Source organism: Zosterops lateralis, assembly GCF_965231275.1.
Source record: "Zosterops lateralis genome assembly, chromosome: 25".
NCBI classification, from domain to species: Eukaryota; Metazoa; Chordata; class Aves; order Passeriformes; family Zosteropidae; genus Zosterops; species Zosterops lateralis.
Genome location: NC_139785.1, coordinates 1,211,727 through 1,232,292, shown reverse-complemented (window position 1 = coordinate 1,232,292; position 20,566 = coordinate 1,211,727). Strand labels below are relative to the sequence as shown.

General features: G+C 61.5%; 2 protein-coding genes across 3 annotated transcripts; one reads left to right on the top strand and one right to left on the bottom strand.

Annotated features, from left to right (window-relative positions):
• Positions 1-2,720: 2,720 nt before the first annotated feature.
• Positions 2,721-8,783, top strand: SCN4B (sodium voltage-gated channel beta subunit 4; the record flags this gene model as incomplete). Of its 2 annotated transcripts, none has more annotated exons than XM_083877874.1 (5): positions 2,721-2,737; positions 5,586-5,749; positions 6,397-6,622; positions 6,833-6,962; positions 7,048-8,783. In XM_083877874.1, 4 exons carry the CDS (start codon positions 5,648-5,650, stop codon positions 7,139-7,141), a joined length of 552 nt encoding a protein of 183 aa, XP_083734000.1. In that variant the 3' UTR covers positions 7,142-8,783. The 2 variants fall into 2 exon arrangements, with proteins under 2 accessions (XP_083734000.1, XP_083733999.1); XM_083877873.1 differs by lacking the exon at positions 2,721-2,737 and adding an exon at positions 3,078-3,333.
• Positions 8,784-9,821: 1,038 nt separating this feature from the next.
• TMPRSS4 (transmembrane serine protease 4) lies at positions 9,822-17,608 on the bottom strand (the record flags this gene model as incomplete). The annotated part of the gene is made up of 14 exons (XM_083877929.1): positions 9,822-9,922; positions 10,060-10,209; positions 10,352-10,491; positions 10,616-10,711; positions 10,904-11,070; positions 11,201-11,360; positions 11,821-11,861; positions 11,951-12,052; positions 12,742-12,871; positions 12,948-13,100; positions 13,243-13,356; positions 13,438-13,505; positions 16,646-16,822; positions 17,490-17,608. The coding sequence occupies 14 exons, from the start codon at positions 17,606-17,608 to the stop codon at positions 9,911-9,913; spliced, it is 1,629 nt and encodes a 542-aa protein (XP_083734055.1). The 3' UTR covers positions 9,822-9,910.
• Positions 17,609-20,566: the final 2,958 nt, after the last annotated feature.

The window sequence follows — 20,566 nt, the reverse complement described above, 5'->3', positions numbered from 1 at the left end:
TGCAGGGGGCGGGCACGGGGGTGCCAGGCTGTCACGTCTGAGGGAGACGTGGCTACAGGGCCGTGTCAGCACGGAATAAGCTGTGTGCCCACCTGCCCAGTGCACCCCGTTTGTGCCAGTGCCCGCTGGAGCTCCGTCATGTTTACTGGCCAACACTTGCAGCTAGTAAACCTTCCCAACCTTCCTGCCTCCAGAAGGGTTTAGGGCTCTGCTAGCAAGACTCTCGGTGGCAGTTTAGCCAAATTTATCCCAAATACAGGCAAACTCGGCAGGCACCTGAGCATCCCAGGAGGGGCCCCTCCACACCTTCCGCTGCCCAGGGTAGGGCTGCTACTGTTCCATGTCCCCACTGCTGCAGGTCCCGTGTGTTGCATGCTGGCCTCGAACTCATCTGCACCTGTGCCTCTGGCCCCAGCACCCACCCTGCAGGGGTGACAGGCACCCCCTCGGGTCCCTCTGCCTGCCCTCTCACAATTAGTGATGCTCCAGCAAACGCTGCGCTCCTCCTCCCGGCTCCACACGGCGCCTGCGGCTCCGCTCCCCTCGCTGTATCCATCACCTCGCTGTATCCATCAGCTCCCTGAATCCATCCCCTCCCTGAATCCATCCCAGCCACCCGCCAAGGCACCTTCTGCTGCATCAGCAGAGCCGTGCACGCCGCTCCCGCAGCGCCGGCTGCCAGCGCTGCCCTGCCCGCTCCGCCTGGATTTTTCCTGCCTCTCTTGCCAGCTCTGCAGCCCTAACGCCTCAACCCACAGGCACTGCTGGCATCCTCTCAGGCTCCCCTGGGATGTCCCCGTGCCCTGCAAAGCCTCTTGCTTTCCCTCCTCTCTGCTGCTTCGTGCTGTCAGCCAGAAGAGCTGCAGAGGGGGCGGGATGGGGATGGGGATGGGGATGGGGATGGGGATGGGGATGGGGATGGGGGGCCTTAAAGTGCCCTGAATGTGAAAGGCTGTGGCACCTTAGACATACAAGCCGCATCCCTGCAGGTGAGCTGCTCTCACATCCAAAAACTAGTTTGGGGAAGCCATGCCTGGTCCCTGGGGTGAGCTTTGCCAGGACATGTGTCCCATGTCACTGCAGCCCAGGGAAGGAGTCAGCGCCGTTCCTGCTTCAGGAGCGTGGCAGCACCTCCGCCCCTTCCCGCCACGGCTGTTTTGGGATGCGTCACCTCCCGCAGTCGCTGCTCTCTGCGCAGGGCTCGCTGTCTAATGGGCCTGGGCACAGAGGTGAAGCTCTGCCTGCCCACACCACGCCCCGGGGGCTTCCATTAGTTGGGCCCCCGCCGCCGCCTTTGGGATGCGATGTGCCGAGGGCGGGCCTAATGGATGCCACGGCGAGGGAAAGGTTGCTGAGACAAGAACCTTTGTGCAGCCAATTATCCCGGAACGAGATCACGGTGAGAAAAATGAGTTCTGAATGTTCCAATTGGCGCCGGGCAGGTCCCTCTGCAGCCGTCGGGGTCTGGATTTGTACCCCACCTGTGTCTGCTATCTGTCTTGCGGATGGAGGGCCATGGTGTCACACTGCTGAGGTGCTCCAAATGAGAGCTGAGCCCCAGCCTTGTCCTGTTTCTTTGTCCTGGGAAGCCACCAGCCTTGATGGTGCTTTGGCCTCTTCCCAAGGTGGCCCAGTGTTTCCAGGCCATCACAGAATCACTGAGGTTGGAAAAAGCCTATAAGATCAAGCTCAATGATTAACCCAGCACTGCCAAGGCCATCACTAAACCATGTCCCCAAGTGCCACAGCAAAGCTCTTGAACTCTCCCAGGGTTGGTGATTCCACCACTGCCATGGGCAGACTATGCCAGGGCTGGACAACCCTTCCAGTGAAGAAATCTTCCCTAATACCCAAACTAAATCTCCCTGGCAAAGCTTGAGGCCGTTTCCTTTTGTCCTGTCATTTGTTACTTGGGAGAAAAGCCCGACCCCCACCTGGCTCCACCCTCCTGTCAGGGAGTTGACGAGAGCGAGAAGGTCCCCTCGAGCCTCCTTTTCTCCAGTTTAAACCCTCCAGTTCCCTCGGCCTCTCCTCATCCTACTGGTTCTCCAGCCCCTTCTCTTGACACACTCCAGCACCTCAATGTCCTTTCCAGGGGTCCAAAAGTGCACCCAGGATTCGGGATGCGGCTTCACCAGTGCCGAGCACAGGGGGACTGTCACTGCCCCGGTGCAGGGAGCGCTCCCCGATCCCCCGGGCGGGCGGATGCGCGGGGGCATGCGGGGGGATGCGCGGGGGGATGCGGAGGAGCGCGGAGGAGCGCGGAGGAGCGCGGAGGAGCGCGGAGGAGGGCTCAGCGCAGCCCCGCCCGGCGCGGCCCCGCCCGGCGCCGCTCGCCCTCCGCGGGGGCGGCCAGAGCCGGGCGCTGCGGGCAGCAGGGACCGCTCCGCTCCGCACAGCCCCGCGCTGCCCAGCGCTGCAGCCATGGCCCCGGGCTCGCCCGCCGCTCGCCGCCGCGCCGCGCCGTGCCTGCTGGCCGCGCTCCTGGGTAAGGGGCGCGGGGGGCTGCGGGGACCCCTCCGGGTACCGCCCGACTTCTGTGTCCCCCCCACCCCGCCTCCCCGGCGGGGACCCTGCCCCGGGGCCCCGCGGCAAGCCCGAGGAGGGGATCCCCGCTCCGCGCCCAGCCCCTGCACCCCGCCCGCCACGCCCGGGGATGCCGCCCGCGGGCGCTAACGCCGCTCTCCGCTCTGCAGACGGACGGTCCGGAGCGCCGGGGATAAGTCACTTGGCCAAGGTGACTTCGCAGCCGAGCCCCAGCTCCGAAGTCCCGGCTCCAGCCCCTGCCCTGCCCGCACCGGCGCTCCCGTCGCCAGCGCTTCTCCTGCGAGCACTGCGGCTGCACCCCGCTTTGCCCCGCTCCGGCGCTGCCCGGCCAGCGGGGACCGCGCTGCCTGCCTGCCCGGGACCGGGGGAGGCCATGCACTGCTTCAGCGCCAGCACGCCCGCCGACAGGTCATTGTCTTACGGTTCATTCGGTACAACGACCATCCGCATGTGCTTTGTCCCTGGCGCGGGGACCGACCCGCGCTGCAGGGCCGCTGCTTGGAGCATGATGCCCAGCCCTGCGTGCAGGGATGCCCGAGATCCCCCGCCATAGGGTGCAGGGAGGGGCTGGCAGCCGTTCCCTCCACGCCGCACACCTGGGGCAGGCTCCAGCCACCCGCATCAGCCTCACGCATCCGCTGCACTCCCGCTCCTGTGGGTCATCCTCGAGTCAGCCCGGAACCGAGGGCTGGCTGTGCAGCTCTTGCTGCTGGGGCACTCCCGTGGGAGGCGTTTTAGAGGGCAAAGTTCTTAAGTTAAAGGATTCTGGAGACACAAAAAAAGCATGTAAGTACCTGACCCCCTGCAAGATTTGGGTGCCAGCGCCTGAGCTGGCACTGGGGTGGTAGGAGAGACTTCGAGATGCTTGAGACCACTCGGGGCTCTGGGGTCCAGGGCGTGGAGGTCCCACAAGTCGCTCAGGTGGGCTGGGAGCTGGGGAGGGCGGTGGCCAGGGGAGTGCAGGGCGGGTCTCTCTGTCTGTAGGTTTTGGGGATGCCGTGCTCCGCAACGAGCTCCTGGCTGCACCACGGAGCCGCGGCACCGCCCCTGCCACAGGAGAGTTGCGGGCCGTGTGTCCTGTCCCGGAGCACACCGCACCTGGCCTCGGGCTGGCCAAGGAGCTCCTCTCTTTGAGCCCCGCTGGAGAGGAGCCCGGCCATCCTGCCAGGCATGGCTTGCTGCCTGCGCCAGGATGTCACGCTGACTTTTATGGGCAGTGAAAGTTTTTCTACAGCAGCTTTCCCACAGATGGCAGGCCGGGGTGAGCACGGGTGAGCTCAGCGAGCCCTCCCACTGTGGGGGGCTCTCCCTCTGCGAGAGCAAAGCGCAGGCAGCCGAGGCTCTGACAGCAGCAGGAGTGGCTGCTTCCTGCTTCTCTGTTTCTCTTGGGAAACGCTGGAGGCATAGGAGGAAGCCTGGAGCCCCCAGGGGAGGGATCTGAAGGTTGGGGGTCTGGTGCTGCAAAGTGCAGCAGCTTTGGGAGAGGAAGGGAAAGCAGCGCTGGGAGCTGATGTGTGGCAGGTTCAGGCAATGCTCCCCCCCAGAGTGTTTTCCTCGGTGCTTTATTTAGTGGTAACATATCAGTTTTGTCTTCCTGAGAGTGCAGGATGACAGGAACAAGGTCAGCCTTGATTTACCCCACACACTCAATTCAGGTTACACTCTAAGGGTGGCAGACAGGTTTTAAAGTGTTACAAGCCACAAGGAATCATCTTTCCTGCAAGTGAGTGTCCGCTTGCAGCACGCTGTAGGCTCAGACATACCTGCAGAGCCAGACATCCCTCTGCCGACCCCTGCTCCAGAGGGACAGCTCCTGTCCCCTGGGACACTCCTGCCTGAGAAGTCCTCTCTGTAGCATCCCCAGGGCTGTTCCAGGAGCCTGACAGCTGCAGGAGATTCCATCTGCCAGGAACCACTCCCTGACGTTAGCTCCGGCCTCTCGAGCAGAATGAGGAGTGCTTCTGTATAAAGTTAAATAACTCCTCGCCTGCAGTGCTTGCAATGCAGCACTGCAGCAGGGCCCGGAGCCCAGGATGCAGGGCTCTCAGGCTTGGCTCCGGCTGCGACGTGCCTGGGGAGTTGTTAGCACCGGCTTGTGTGGGAGAATAAATCAGCAGCTGAGGCGGCTGCAGAGAGAGGCGAGTCCCAGGCTGAGGGCAGCGTGTCCGAGTTGAGGTGTTGGGGCAGCTGGGGATCAGCATGTAGCCATGGCAAAAGCTGTGTCTCCCGGACTTTGTGCCCAGGGAAAGCTCTGCAGGGGTGGCTGAGGTCTGGGACAGGGGAGGAACGTGCTTTGCTGGGCCGTGTCACATTCCACATCACACAAACAGGATGGGGCCGTGGTGGGATGGGGATGGGGATGGGGATGGGGAGAGTGGGCTGCTCCTCTGGCCACAACTACATCATCCCCCTGCTCCCAGAAAGGATCTGTGAGAACAGTGGTGGCCCAGCCCAGCACAGTGCCAGTCCCTGCACCCCAGGAGTGTTCAGCTGCAGCTGGGCTCCTACCTGCTCCTCTCTCCCTGCTCACAGGGAGGCGAGGAGCAGGAGAAGAGCTTCATCTTGCAGTTTGAAGGTCATCTGGCAGCTCCAGGGGGAGCTGGGGCTTTCTCTCTCTGCTGAGTGTGAGGGGGCTGCTCTGGAGGGCCGGGCAGGGCCGCGGGAGGGCGGGCGGGTGGCAGGCGGCCAGGACAGCCACGGTAATTACTGCTCCAGCTCCCGCCTGAAGAACAGAGCTCTGCTTCGCCTTGGCTTTTTTCTCTCCCTTTAAGGTCTAGCTGGAGGCCTGTGGATAACATGTAAATTAGGGTTCTCATTTGCACGCTTTATTCGTGGGGATATTCTGGTTCCCTTTGAGCCCGCGCTGTCTCTGTGGGTGACCCAGCCCCAGTTCCTGCAGGAGCAGGTCCCCTCTGTCACCAAGCCATCCTAGGGCTGGGGACAGGCACCTTTGCTCCTGCCATAGCAGCCTGGCATGCCAAAGGGGATGAGGGGTGACAAAGCCTTGGCCTCACTCTCTCCTCCCCTCTCCCTGCCAGGTTTGCACATCTTTGCCATCACCTTGGCCTTGGAGGTGTCAGTGGGGAAGACCAACACGGTGATGGCTCTGAATAACTCCAATGTCCTGCTGCCCTGTGTCTTCACCACCTGCATAGGCTTCCAGGACTTGGTCTTCTCATGGTATTTCAACACGACAGAGCTGGTGGGTGGCTCTCTGGGCTCTGCCTCTGCTTTCCTGGCAGGTCCTCTTGTGCTTCCCCACTGCAGTCTTCACGGTTCCCTTTCTCCTCATGCAGGATGCCCTTCTCTCCGAAGCTCTGGGGAGGACAAGGCTGTGCAAAGGGAGTGACTCAAATACCCCAGAACATCGTGCTTTTGGCACAAAGCTGTTCTAGATCTGCTGCTGCCCACAGGCTCATTTGTTTTCATAAATTTGCTGTTCAGGTGCAAATCTGCACTTAGGGCAAAATATGGTTCGTTTCCTCCTCCTTCACTTGCTTTGAAATATGAAAGGTTCTGCATAGATTTGTTTCCTGCTGCGAATATTTGGCTCCTCAATTCCTCAGCAGGAGAGCTAGTTTGGAGCAGTTCTGGCTACCAAAGGAGCTCGCTTTCTCTGGGGATCTCCCATTTTTTGCATGGTCTGTTCCTTCGCTTCAGGGCAGGTCAGATCTGCTGCTCCCCTGCAGGATGTGCATCAGGTTCCTCTCCATGGCCAGTCCTGCTTTAATGGGGTGTAATGGGACATTTGGTGGGGTGGTCTGTGTGTGCAGAGCTGAGTCTGGGCACCTTCAGGAGAACGTGAGCCTTTGCCTCACCCAGCTGATCCTGCCTCCCCTACCTCTGCAGATTTACCAGGGGAAGATAAAGAACAAAGCCACGGAGCCCACGCCCATCTGGCACAACCCGCGGGTGGAGTTTGTCGGCTCCACCACCAAGAAGGACAACAACATCTCCATCGTGCTGAACGGCGTGGAGTTCAGCGACGCCGGCAAGTACACCTGCCACGTCAAGAACCCCAAGGAGAGGAACGCCCAGCACAATGCCACCATCTTCCTCACCGTGGTCCACAAGAGTGAGTGCTGGCCACTGGGGTGGCACTGGGTTGGTGGATGTGCCAACACACGGTGACAGGCTCCTTGCTTGGCTGTTGTGGTAGTGCATGGAGGTGGCTGACCCCTCTGGAATCCTCAGGTGGAGGAGGTTGTGGGGTTTTGGGGTGGGATGCGCAGCTGTGAGCTCCCCTCTCCCCTCCCGAGCCCCCTCAGCACCTTCTCTCCCGCAGTGGTGGAGACAGACAACACTGTGACACTCATCATCGTGGGCGTGGTGGGGGGGCTCATTGGCCTCCTAATCCTCTTCATGCTCATCAAGAGGGTGGTCCTGTTCATCATCAAGAAGACGCAGGACGGGAAGTGAGTGCGGGGGTGCTGCCGGGGGGGTCGCGGTGAGCGGGGTCAGGGGGGGCTGTCAGCTGCCCTGTGCTCTCCCCGTGTTCAGGAAGGAGTGTCTGGTGAGCTCGTCAGGGAACGACAACACCGAGAACGGCCTGGCCGGCTCCAAGGCGGAACAAAAAGCACCACCAAAGGCATGAACGAAGCAGCGGCGCCCCGCGCCCTCCCCGCGCCGCCGCGGGAGCCCGGGCACGGGACGAGCCTTCCCCTTTTGTTTTCTTTCCGAACTGCCAGCGCTTGAGACATGTTTCTATTACACACGTGCCTGCAACCTGCACTGCTTCTCGGACAAGGCTGCGGCTGCCGGGGGGACTGGGAGCTTCTCGCGGACTCGGACTGGGAGGCTGCTGGGGCAGAGGGAGCCGCCGGCTCCGCTCTGAGAACAGGCAAGAGGAGGCAGGGCAGGGGCCGGGGCACCGGGGGTCCCGGCGTGCCCAGAGCGGGGAGCGTGGGGTGGCAGGCTGGGTGCTGGCGGTGCTGAGCTGGGGCGGCTGGGAGCTGCCTGCTGCACCCAGAAGGTTTCTGGAGCAGGGCAAGGATGCTCAGAGCTGGCCGTGCAGATGGAGTGGCGCAGGAGGATGGCAGGAAGCAGGGCTGTGATAAGCACACTGGAGAACCAAATCAGTGACAGGCCCCTGGCTGTGCTGGGAGAGCTGGCCTAGTCCCAGGGTCGCTGCTGGCCCGTGGTAGGGTGAGATGCCTCATTTCACCTCGGCTTTGTCCCCGCGCAGGGCCACCCCTGGGAGCGGGGGGGCTCCTCCGCAAACCGCCGTCCCAGGAGCGCTCCCGGGCTTTGTGCTGCCCCCTCCCCTCCCTCTGGAGCTCGGGACTCAGAGCAGAGATGCTTTTGATGCTGGTGCCAAGGCTGAAGTCGTTACGTGGATGTTTCTGTTCTGGATGTTTTTTTTCCAGGGGGAAAGCAGCCAATTGCGTTTCCCTTTTGCCGTGGCATCCCTGGCCATGCAGGGAGGGAGCACAGCCGAGCCCCGGCGAGGGGAGCTGGGCCAGGGCTGGGCCACCAGCCCGCTGGGCAACCCTGGGCAAGTTGCTCTGCCTCTCCATGCCTCAGTTTCCCCATCTGTAAAATGGGGGCAATAATACTGCTCTACCTCACGGGGTGGGTGTGAGGTTTCCTTGGCTGTGACAGTGAAGTGCTCTGGGATGAGGGGTGCCACAGAAAACCAGGGGGTCTTTGTGAGTAGACTCATGAGAATGAGTCACTCATGAAGTGAGCGAGCTACAACTGAGGTTGACAATCTCCTTTAAAATATGATTTGTTCCCTATTTCTCCAGTTTGGAGGTGTCTTATTGGAAGCTGATGGACAGGCACCTCCCCTGTCCCCACAGTAAATCAGGACTCACAGCTGAGCCGTGACTTGCTGTGGGGGCTTGTGTCCTGGCAGAGGTGCTGGAGTGGGAGGTAGACATGGATTTGGTGGCAAAGGTGAACAAGGAAAGGCTGGGTGCTCTTTCTCTGGAGGTGCTGGTGCACAGCAGGCTGGTCACCCCAGGCTGAGCTCGGGGAGATCCACTAGACCAGGGTCATGTGCTCAGGACAGGGGACAGGTACTGGCCCATGGCCCCAGGCAGGTTCCCTTGGCTGTTGATGAGACAGGCAAGTGGGAGTCAGTGGGATCTTGATCTTCTCTCTGAGGGTCTGTGGGACCTTCAGGCCAATCACTTGATCTCTGTGCTCCAGTGTCCCCACCTGTAAGCTGGGGACAACGACTCTGAGCTGTCTCTCCGGAGGTATGAGGTGCCCTGCACGGCTCTGCCGCAGCCCCGGGGTGGAAGGCGCTCCGGTGCCGGGTGTTGTGACACGCCACCGCCACCTGTGACAGCCCGGGTGGAGGCGTGAGACCTCCCAGTCACCCCGAGAGACCCCCGGCCCGCCCTTGGAGGAGCCCTCCCGCGGGGGGAGGACAGCGAGGCGAGGAAGGGAGTTTTTTAAAGAACTATTTTTAGCTGTCCTAACCTGTTGGCCTTTTTTTAGCCGGCGTGTGGACGCGGCTCCACTTCCCGCCGGATATGCAATGCTGCACTATGCATGGATTACTCCTCTGGCTCGACGGGAAAAGTCCACATAAGCAGTTTTAGGAATGTAACTCCATGTGCACACGGGTGCTCGGGGGAAGCGGGCTGCCTCGGGGCCTTGTGCCAGCACCGGCGGGGTCCCTGCTGTCCCCGGGGCTTTGGGGGGCGCTGCAGAGGCTTTCCGGGGTCCCCCCGGGAGTGTGTGCTGCCACAGACACGTGTGTGTCCAAGCAGATGTGAAGCTGCGTGGGAGGAACCCGCGTGTAAGCACAGGATGTGTGTGCGCCGGGCTGTGTGATGACTTACAGCACATCTTTGCACTGTAGAGGTTTAGTTAGCTTTGCCTTGAATGAAATAAAGTTTACGTTTACTAGAGAACTTCGCCGTGGTTTGGGGTTGCTGTGGGTGTCTGTTTAGGTCTGGGGGGGACTGGGTAAAAATGACCCCATGAGGAAGCAGGACAAAGGCTCGGGAGGCTGTGTGAAAAAAAAAATCTTTTCCTTTAATGGGCGTAGGGTGATGCTCTAGAGCACAATCATCATTTCTCTCTGTACAACAGGAGTGAGCTGACAGCAGCTTGGCCCCCCAGGAGCCATCCTGCCACAGCGGGGTCAGCACAGGGCAATAAATTAATCTTTCTCCGGAAGAGAGCTTGAGCCAGTGAGATTCCTTCACGGGATCAGTGGCCATCACTCCGAGTCACCCTTTGCCTTCTTGGCTGGGCTCTGGCACCCTAAATCACAGCTGCCAGTGAGGCTTTTGAAGCCCCTGCTCACCTTCCATGCCTGGAGATCCATGTCCCTGTTGCTGCCAGAGCAAGGGCAGAGGGATGGGAAGGGAGGCTCAGGGTGAGGAGGGACCTGTTCCGGCAGGTCTCAGAGCTCCGACTGCGGGGACAGAGAGGCACAGATGGAATTGAAAGCTTTGAGAGGGCATCCAAAAGCAAGAGGAAAGTAGCTGTGTCCTTAAGGAGGCAGCTCAGCCTCAGGGAGCTGCCTGTCTCCCTGGGCAGGTTGGCACTGACCCTGCGCACGGCGTAGATCCAGTCCAGGTAGGCACGGACACTGGTGTAGACACCGGGTGTGCTGGGGGTTCCACAGCCCTGGCCCCAGCTGACGATGCCCACGACCTGCCAGTGCCCCCCCGAGTACAGGAGGGGCCCGCCACTGTCCCCCTGTGAAGGACAGACCCCCAGGATAGCTCTGCAGTGTTACAGTGCTGCCAGCAGCCATCTCCAAAACAGCTCCTCCCTCACGGATGGGTGAGGGACCCATGGATGGGACCTGCCCAGCCCTGTGTCCAGCCCAGGCCCACACCTGGCAGGTGTCCACGCCGCCCTGGGGCAGGCCGGCACACAGCATCCTGTCGGTGACATCGCCGTGGTAGGCGGCCAGGTTGCAGCTCCACTTGTCGATGAGCTCCACCTCGGCCTGCTGCAGGCGCTCCGACAGCTTCCCTGGGTGACACACGGCCTCTCAGAGGGACCCGGGGTGAGGAGGAAGCCCTCTGCCCTCCCTGTGCCTGCCAGCAGGGCTGGGGGTCTCTGCCTTGTCCCTGTCACCTCACACTGTGTCACTCACCGTGCTCCTCCGTGTAGCCCCAGCCGATCACCCACAGGGGTGTGCCCGGCACCAGCTCCTCATCAAAATAGGGCAGGCAGATGGGCTTCGTGCTGTCTGGAGAAAAGATGTGAGTGGGGGTTCACAGGAAAGGGGCCCAGACTGGCTGGGGACAGCCACCAGCTCGGCACCCACTCCCTGCTCAGCACTCGGTGCCCATGGGATGCTGCCAGGCCAGGCATCCCCATCCCAGCCCAATGCTCGGTGCAATCAAGGGACAGTTGTGGCTCCTGCCCCGAGCAGGCCCACCTGAGTCATGCACAGGGGAGCGCAGCTTCACCAGGGCGATGTCATTGTCCTTGGGGGACGCCGGTGTCACCTCCGCCAGGAACACCTTCTCCACGGCGATGGTGGCAGCGCCCGACAGGAGGTCGGAGCCAGCCTTCACACGCCAGCTCTGGATGATGGGGTTGTTCCTGCGCGCAGACAGCGCTGTCACCGCGTGTCCCCCCCCGCGGGGACAGGCACAGAGCCCTGTGCGAAGTGTTAATTACAGGACAATTAAGCAGCGCGCGGCTCAAGTCCCGGGGGGAGGTGCCCACTCACTTGAAGCAGTGCGCGGCCGTGAGCACCCAGCCGGGCGCGATGATGCTGCCCCCGCAGATGTGCTCCTTCCTGTACTGCAGGCTCACCTGCCAGGGCCACGCCTCGATGGCGGCCGGGCTGCCCCCCAGCACCCGCGGGGTCCTCACGCTCTGCCCGCAGTCTGTGAGGGGACACCTTGGCTGGGACAGGGACAGAGCAAACGGAGGCTCCCAGGGACAGCAGCGTGGCCAGGGTGCCTCACCCGCACTCTCACCCCACTGTCACCCCACTGCCTTGCTTGTCTGCTCCCCAGGCTTGCTGGAAGGGGTCCAGCCATCCCCTGCCTGCTCCAGCCCCCAGGATAATTAGTTTAATCAGGGTAATTCGCCTGACTGGGTTTACTTCGGTAAAAGTAAAGCCATGCAGGCAACTGGGTGAGCCTCCCTGAGGTGTTTCATTTCTGGGAGGTTTGTGCAGGCTTAACGAGGCTAGCAGTAATTAAATCCACCTTTCCTCGTGCACGCAGTGTGAAATGGGCTTGGGATGGAGCCACACTCCCACGGGGCTGTGCCAGGAGCCAGGACCTGGAGCAGGAAGAGGCCCCAGTGCCCACAAAATCCAGCCACCACCACAGTACTTACTGGAACAAAAGAGTGACACAACCAACCCCGAGAGGCATTTCCTGCAAGAGGGAAGAAAAGAGCTGGATTTGGCTCCTCTGCCAGGCACCACAGGCTCCTCCTGCTCGGGCTCCACACAGTCCCCACTCACCTGCCTGGCTCCAGCACCTGGAGGCTCCCGTTGCTCAGCGTGACCTCGCAAGGAGGCAGCGGCTGCCCCGTGCTCACCTCCACGGCCTGGAAAGTTGGGGTGCTGGAAGACACGGGGGGACAGGGCTTCAGGGGTGGGGGAGGACAGGCACTGGTGCCTCAGCACCTCGGAAGCCTGGATTGCACAGGGAAAAGGGACAGGGATGCCAAAGTGTGGATGCCACAGCCCTGGAGGGTGGGGACAGGAACAGGAGCAACTGAAGGAGGGGAGAGTGTTCCCTGCTATGCAGAAGAGTGAACAGGAGGCTCTGGAAGAACTCAGGGGGGTCCTTGCTGTTGTGACATTTGGGACCTGTGTTCAAAGCCTCAATCACTGGCTTTTTGGGGCCTGTAAAATGTCAGGTTTGACTCAGTCTGGGCTCCTACAGTGGCTCAAACACCAGAACCCATTTTAAAAGGGAAGTATAGGGCCCTGAGCCTCTCTCCCCAGGTGAGCTGTGTTGGCAGGGAGACCCTGGGCTACTCTGGGGAGGGCAGGGCTGCAGGTAGGGGGGATGGAGACAGAACAGGAGCAGGGCAGGGTGCCCGTGGGCCATGACAGAGCAGGGCACAGCACTCTGCTCTCATGAAAGGCTGCCAGGGCTCCGAGCCAGCTCCTGGGGACTCACAGAGTGCTCTGTGTGCTGGGGATGGATTGAAACCAGTAGTGCAGAGCTCTGAGTGCTTCACAGCTAAGCAGAGCCCCTCTCCAGAGGAGGTTCAAGGCAGAGGGAAGGGGAAGCAGCCGGGTACCTGCTGTAGCCCATCTGCTCACAGGCAGCTCTGGCCAGCTCCAGGGTGAAGTGGTCGTGGCACACACAGGACCAGGCTCCAGTGTGGCTGTGGAGCACCTGCAGGATGGATCTGTCTTTGGAAACACGGGCTGGAGGCACACACAAAGTCAGCTTTGGCCACAGCAGCCCAGCCCTCAGAGCTCTAGCGGGGTGTCCTGCACTCACCCCCAGCTGGTGGCCCCTCAGGGACCCACTGGGGACAGTTGGCCTCGTCCTCGCCCTGCAGACAGTCCAGCTGCCCATCACACACCCGCTTCAGTGGCACCAGCTTCAGGGGCTGCTTGCAGAACAGGTAGTGGTTGTCCAGGTAAATCTTCACTGGAGGAAGAGGGGGGCTCAGTGCAGAGCTCCAGCTCCTGGGCAGGCTCGGGGCTGGCAGGGAGAGCCGCAAGGAGCTGGCTCTGTGTTTGCTGAGCCATGGCCATGGGGACAGGAGGGGGACAGAGATCAGGAGCTGTACCCAGGAACCCAATGGCGACCAGGCAGGCGAGGGTGAGCACCACGGCCAGGACAAGGATCCCCACACGTTTGAAGGATTCCGGGGCCCTGGAGGATTTGGGTCTCATGGAGGGACCTGCAACACAGAGGAGGGTGGCCCTGCATGGCCGGGCTCAGCCTGGCACCACTCATCTCTCCCAGCTCCCACCAGTGTTACCTCTGCCATTGAGCCGCTCCGAGGCCGAGTCCTGCAAACCAGAGAGGAAAACCAGTTGCAGGCTGAAACTGCAAGCAAAAAGCAGCTGGAAGGTGGGAGGCAGTTGTAGTAAGGGTAGTTGGTCCCGTGGTGAGCTCACAGCCCAGGGAGGGCAACAAGGATGAGCAGGGAAGCTGCCCCAACCTTCACCTGAGGTGGCCTTAAAGATGCTGGGAATGGGGTGGCAGGTCCTGTCGTGACAACGCCCGGCTCTGCGGTCACCCAGGGTCACCTGCTGCCTTGTTCCCATAGACACCACCTGTGCAATTCTGGCAACTGGCTCTCAGTGGTGTTGTTACTGTCATTAACGTGCCAGAGACTTAAAAAGTCACAGATGTTGCGAAAGAGGCGCTTTCCGATGTGCAGAGAAACCCTGACTCAAAATACACACGCCTGCGGGGCTGCGGCTCACGGGCATGTCACAACGAGGGGCTGTGTCTGCAGTAGGGTCAGAACCGGGGAGGCACAGCCCTGGTGCTCCCCACGGAACTGCAGGAGCACCGGAGGAACCAGCCCTAGCCAGAGGAAGCAGCACTCCCAGGGCGGGGAGGAGGGAGGGAGAGAGGGCTGTGCCGCTGCTAAGACACGGGATAAACACAGCCAGGGCTGGAGCGGCGATGACTCAGGCATCGATCCGCTTGAGCTCCTCAAAATTATCCTGCTGTAACAACTCCTTGTACGAGAAACCCTCGGTGATGGGAGGGCAGGTGCTGTGAGCCCGTGCTCGGTGGTGGGCTGAAGCCCCTTTGGGAGAGTTCGGGTGGGCACTGGAGGTGTCTGATCCGTGTTTTCCAGGCGTGGTTGTGCCGTGGCACAGAGCAGCCATTTGGAAAACTGTTCCTGCCCCACTGAGCCTGGTCCCTTCCATGTCCTGCCAACCCCAGCAAGCTCTTCTCTTTTGCTGCTGCTTCTGGACTCTGCCACCACAGGTAAGAGAAGACTTGCATGAACAGAGGTGGGGAAGGTTAAACCTGCTGTGATAAACCCACAGATCCAGGTGCACAATCCAGGAGGCTTTGGAAGCTTTTGCTCCAAGTGCTGAAGTCCAAGAGCAGCACAGGTCTGGAGATGATGGTGTTTGTCACATCAGATGAGAGCAGAGGTCCCTGTGCCACCCCAGGGCTCAGAGGCTGGCACCTGGCAGAGCAATGTGGGGGCACTGGGGATGTGGCACAGCTGGAGGGGGCTGTGTGCCAAGGTCAGAGGAGAGGTGAGCCCTCCCTGCCCGAGTCACTGTGCCAGGGCATGTTTAACCAAGCACACACTGCTCTTCCAGCAGAGTTTTACAGCAAGTGCCAGGCCATTATCCCTGGGTTAGCTCACAAAGGCAGATTGGCCTCGTGAGCCAGGAAGCGTTGCCTCCCTGCAGCACGGTTGGGGCTGCTGGTTTTGGGAACAAGAAGTGACCTGTGCAGGGGAGGATTGTATCCTGCCTGGTGCCATGTGGCTGTGTCCCAGCATGTTGGTGTCTGGATCTTTGAGGAAATGCCAGCAGCCTTTCCCCCAAAGCCAGGCTCAGCTGGCACCCATGCCAAGTGCAGGCAGCTTGTGCCAAATTCCCCATGCCTGGACGGGCTCTGCTTAGCTCCTGGGGTGCAGAGCCTGTTTCCTGGTGGCAGGGAGCTGCTGGGAGCAGGAGGGCAGGATGGGAAGGGGAACCTGGGTCCTGCATCTCCCACCTTGGCTGCCCTTGCTGAGCCTCTTCCTTGTGGAGAAGGGAAGAACTCCTGGAGGCCTGAGAATTTTGTAACGCTGCATCAACATCTGCCAGCACAGGCAGCCCAGGGCACATGGGGCTGGTCCTTCCTCATGCTGACCTCCTGTGTCACCATGGGCCTGGGCAGGCACCACCTGGATAATGGGATCCTAACGGTTCCCTGCAGGAACGGTCCCAGGTGATGGATCCTCCAGCCCCCACTGCAGCAGCACGGCGTCGCCTCTGTCCCCAACTGCCCATACTTGTCCCCATCATGTCATCCACTGCTGGGCTCCTTTCCAAGACACCAGGTCTGGTGTGGATGCAGATGAGATTGGTGATTATTGGGCTTTTGGGTTTGGGGTTTTTTTTGCAATTTCTTCAGTCCATGAGCCTCTTCTGTTTCAAAGGGATTCAGAGCTTGGAGCTGCCTCTCCATGACTCCTCTCAAACCCATGCTATGAGCAAGAGCTACACTAGTTAAATCCAAGGCAAGGGCTGTGCCTGCTCCTGCGTGGAGTTGGAGGCCCAGGAGTTCCTGCAGAACTCAATGCTACCGTAAATAATTGAGCTCCCTTGCTGTGTTCTCTCCAGAGCACTTAAAGTCACCACGACCATTCCATGCTCCAGCTGTGAGTGCCAGCCCAAGAGCCGTGGAGTTCTGATGAGCCTCTTCATCCCTTTCCTCAGGGAATCCGTGCTGGGGGGCTGCAGGCTCTGCTGAGCTGGCCTTTGTCCCTCCCTCAGGAGTAGGTGGGATGTTTCTTCACCAAACCAAGCTCGCAGGGTGATCAGATCCCGAGGGTGGCTCTTTGGCTGTGGGGATTTAACCCGTAGGCATTGCAGGGAGTGAGCTCTCCACCCTGGAGGGGTTGATGTCCCGTGGGGCTGCTGGTGGAGGGTTTTGCAGTGCCCGGCGACCTCAGTCATACATGTCTGCCCTCCTGGGGATGTGTCTCCCTCCCAGGGAGGGACTGCATGCCAGGCTGGGGTTTGGTGGCCAGGCTGGGGTCTGGTGGCCATGGTTTTTCCTGCAGCTGTGTCCCCTGTGCTGAGCAGAGGTGCCAGCAGTGCCGGGGTGGGAGCTCTGCTGGGGGCTGGGAGTGCCTGGCTCTCACCCAGGCAGTGCCCAGGAGTGGGACAAGACCCTTCAGAAGGTCCTGTTCCCCTTGGTGTGGGGGGCACTGCCTTGCTTGTCTGCCCTCCCAGCCAGGAGAAGGAAAGGCAGCCTCAGAAATGTGGGAGCGAGAGTTCATGGGGGTACCCATGCACCATATCCAGCCACGGAGGGGTGTGAGGAACAGGGGGAAAACCTTTCCTTGGCTGCTGCCGGGGCCGGGGAGCAGCAGCTCCTTGGGCCTGGGCTGCTCCATCCCCTCAGAATCTCTCCAGGCTGTGAGTGCAGCCAAGCACGGGGTGTGCGGGGGGCCGGTGCCCACCCCGGGGCCGCGGGCAGCGCTGCCAGTGACTCACCATGTCCGTCCAGCTCCGGCGCGGTCCCTCCGGCTGCGGAAACCCGGCAAATGTCCCCGGTGAGGGGCACGGAGGGGCTGCGGCTGCCCCGATGTCCTGCTGGCGGCCGGCAATGCTCCCGCACCCCTGTGCCGGCTCTCGGTGCCCACGCACTGGGGCAGGACCGCCCCGGCCCTCCTTAAAACCCACAAGGGGAGTTGTGAAACAGGAATTATGGTTTGTATTGTAATATAACACCTGTCTATCAGCGGCACCACCACCTGCGGTAATCTCCCGAGCATCTGCCACTGGGGGTGACTCACCTGCAGAGCTGCTGTCACCAAATAGCTTATCAGAAGTGAACGGACTGATTTTTCCTGCTCCTCCTGATGATAAGAGGATCCTCTGCCGTCCCGCTCTTTGTCTGGTTCTTCCGCGTTGCGCTGCGTTGTTGTCAAACCGAGGTTTGAGTAGGTGGAGGAGGAAAGGAGGAGAGTTTGTGCTCTCGGGTCACTCGGTCTGTGTGTCCCCATCAGCCCGTGGTCACTGCTGGCACTGCTGGGGGAAGTTAAAGGGAAGACAAGGGAAGGTTACCCCAGGCTGCAAGGGGAGGACCGTGGGGTGACCTTAGGGATGGCTGAGGATCATGGATCTGTGATCATTCCGGAATAATCAATCCCTCTGGGATGGAGCTGTTTGCTTTAGCCTGGCAGGATGGGAGGGAGATTGAGGTGTGCAGGAGGCAGTGCCCCAGCGGGGTGAGGGTGGCCCAGGGAGTGGGCTGGGGTCGGGGAGGCTGCTGGCTCCTTCTGCTCACTCATGCTGGAGCTGCTGGGTGTGCAGGATGTGCCGAGCAGCTAATTACCTCCTTCTCCTGTGGAAATCCAGCTTTCCCAACGCTGCTGCTGCTGCCAGGTGTGTGGCTGTGCCAGTGGGACACTGCAGAGCACCCACGACCTGCAACTGCTCAGGGAGCTGTGCCATCGTTGTGCTAGCTCACCCCTGCCAGCAGGGATCCTGCCCAGGATCCTGGCCAGGGATACACCTGTGGCTCTGCAGGTAAGGGACACCCTCCCCACACCCACACTGAGTATCCAGCCCCCTTGGGAGCTGTGGGGACCTCATCCTCAGCCCTTGTGGTCCATGCGATGCCCACACAATGTGAGATGTGGGGTCCAGCCAGAGGCTGCCTGTGCTGCTGTGGCAGATTTCAGCTTAAAAAATGTTTTACAGGCTGCAGCAGTGGGAGTGGGGCAGAGCCTGGGTCCCTGATGCACCTGGCAGGTCCTGGCAGCCTCCCCAGAGCATCCCAGTGCCAACCCTGCTGCCGTGGAAGGGAGAGCAGCCCAGGAGGCAGGAGCAGCTCTTCCTCCACTGAGGATCTGAGCCCCTGAGGAAGCAGCTCAGGTTTGCAGTAGTTGTGTCACAGCCCCACACGCCTCCGGGGCTTTGCTTCCTGGAGTGCAGCTGCATTTGCAGCCAGTCACCCTTCCCTGCTCCCAGAGCCTGGCATGACACAGGTTTCCAGGCAGCCAGCTCCACTGGGGTCAGGCAGAGGTCAGGCCGGGCTGACCCAGGGCTCTGAGTGACCACCAGCCTCCCTGAGCCACAAGGACACAGCCCCGTCCTCTCCACTGTCCAGCAAGGAGTGGTCCCAGCCACGGGGGCTCTGCAGTTCTCATTGTCCTCTCGGTGTTCTGCTGGCTCTGCAGGCCCCAGGCATCACCTCTGCTCTTGGCACCGAGGTGCTGACCATGAGCAGGGCTGCTCAGAGCTTGGCTCCTGTCCTGGCACTCACTACCATTGACAGGGGGCATGACAGGGTTGGGGGCTGTGCCTGGCAAAGCAGCACCGAGCAGCAGAGCAGGGAGGGATTTTGCCCCTGGATGCCTGGTTTCCAACTGTTCAGGGTTACACCAGTTTGTCATTTTTCCCTGCAGCCACAGGAGGTGCTTTTCCCTCCTTCTACAAACAGGAGCTGGTTCTCAAGCGACACTCTGGTTTGGGACTTGGAGAAGGTGATCAAACAGAGCTGTAAGTGCATCATTCTGGGACGTGTCTGACTGGGGGCACCTGGTGAAGGTCACCCCTGTCCCTCCCTGTCCCCTGGGGTCCTCCTGCCTGAGGCCCCAAGCCCGGCTTCTGCGTGGGCCTCTGCCACCTTCTGGCTGCTGGTCTTTGCTGGGAAGTGGCAATTGGAGGACACGGCCACTAGGGCACCTTGGCAGAGCTGAACACACCTGTGTCCAGGGTGTCCCTGCCCCTCGGGCTCCCAGCACTCCCAGTTCAGCCTCTTCCAGCAGCGGGAGGGCAGAGCTGCCCACGCGGGCGGGCTGGGCACGGCGATGGGCCGTCTGCCGTGTCTGCTGCAGCTCCTCGGCTTTCTCCCTGCAAACCAGTCGGAGCAGTGGGCCAGGACTGGTGCCCAGCCTCGCTGCAGTGAGGCAGCTGTGTCACCAGGAGACCAGGAGACAGGCAGGACGTGCCAGGCTCCAGCACAGACAGGGCTCTGCAGCAGCCTCCAGCCCGGGATAACCGAGAGCAGCTCCCGTGGCACAGCACCGGGACATGGATCCCCGGCCAGGTGAGTAGGTGGCCTTTACCCCCCACTGAGGCACAGGTGGGATGTTCACGGCATGGGCAGTGGTTTGGTGACCTCTTCCTCTCTGCTGGTGAGCTGGGGTTGGTGTGGCTCAGAGCCATTCCCTGGGATTTGGGATCTCTGCACCCGAGGGTGCCAGGGCAGGGACGCCTCCCACACAGGGCACGGGGCAGGGCCTGGGCACGCCGCCGTCAGCCTCCCACGGGCAGTGGGCGTGGGGACGGGGCAGTTTCGGCAGCGGCTGATTCAGGGAGGCTGTTGCACCACGTTCCTCCTGGCCCGCAGCTCCTGCCGTGAGTCACGGCTGCCGCAGCTCCCTGACCTCACCCACACCGGGGGTCCCGGGGCTGCAGCTCGCCCCTGCCCCAGCAGAAACACTGGCCACCCACATGTCCTGAGTCTGCCAGGAGGGCCGGGAGGAAGGGAAAGGAAGGGGCAGGGCAGGTCCTGCTCCTCTGCCGCGAACCCTGGGAGCTGCAGCCGATGCTCTGCGGCCCCGGCTGTTTGTGCATCCCATCAGGTGGAGCGAGTGCTGCGGGTTGCAGGACGCCCTGGGACCTTGCTCACTGTGTAAACACTGTGACCACAGGGGAAATGTTCTCACTCCGCTGGCATCTGCCTAAATTTAGCCGCTCTTAGGTCATTCCTTTCCGCTGTCTCCTCGCTCCCGGTGCCGCAGTGAACCCCGTCCCTGTGCCCTCCACCGGCCGTGTTGCCCAAACCCCCGGTGCCCTCCTGGCACAGCCCCGGCAGGGCTGCCAGCGCAGGAATCGGTGATCGGCGGCTGTGCTGGTGTCCCGACAATCTCGGGAGCGTTGGTTGGTGCGGGGTTTTCCCGGACCTTGCAGCACGGAGGGGAGGGAGGGATGGGGCGGTGCAGAGCCCGCAGAGGTCCCGCACAGCCCCGTCCGTGTCCCCGTCCCAGCCGGGCGCTGGCGGCAGCAGCTGCTCGTGCTGACAAAAAAGCGTCCTCTAGAGGGAACTGCCAGCCCAGAAATGGTTCCAGCGCCGCCAGGAAAGGAGCATCACCCCACGAGGGCGTGAGCGGGACCGGGAGTGGAGATCACGGTCAGGGTGGCCACCTCCCTTCCCAGTGACCGTCCCACCTGCCAGCTCACCTGGGGACAGCGGCGGTGCCCGTCATGGGGCTTTGGGGGCAGCAAAAATCCCTGTGCCACAGTCCTGGCAGCCCTGCCGGGTGCGGTCCCTCCCCGCCGTGGGGACAGCACAGGCTGGACAGTTGTATCCCCGCTCCCAGGTGTCCTGTCCCCTGCTGGGGATAGTCGGGACCCCCAAGCTCCCAGAGGTGTCTCTGCAGAGCCCCTCCTCCCTCTGCCTTC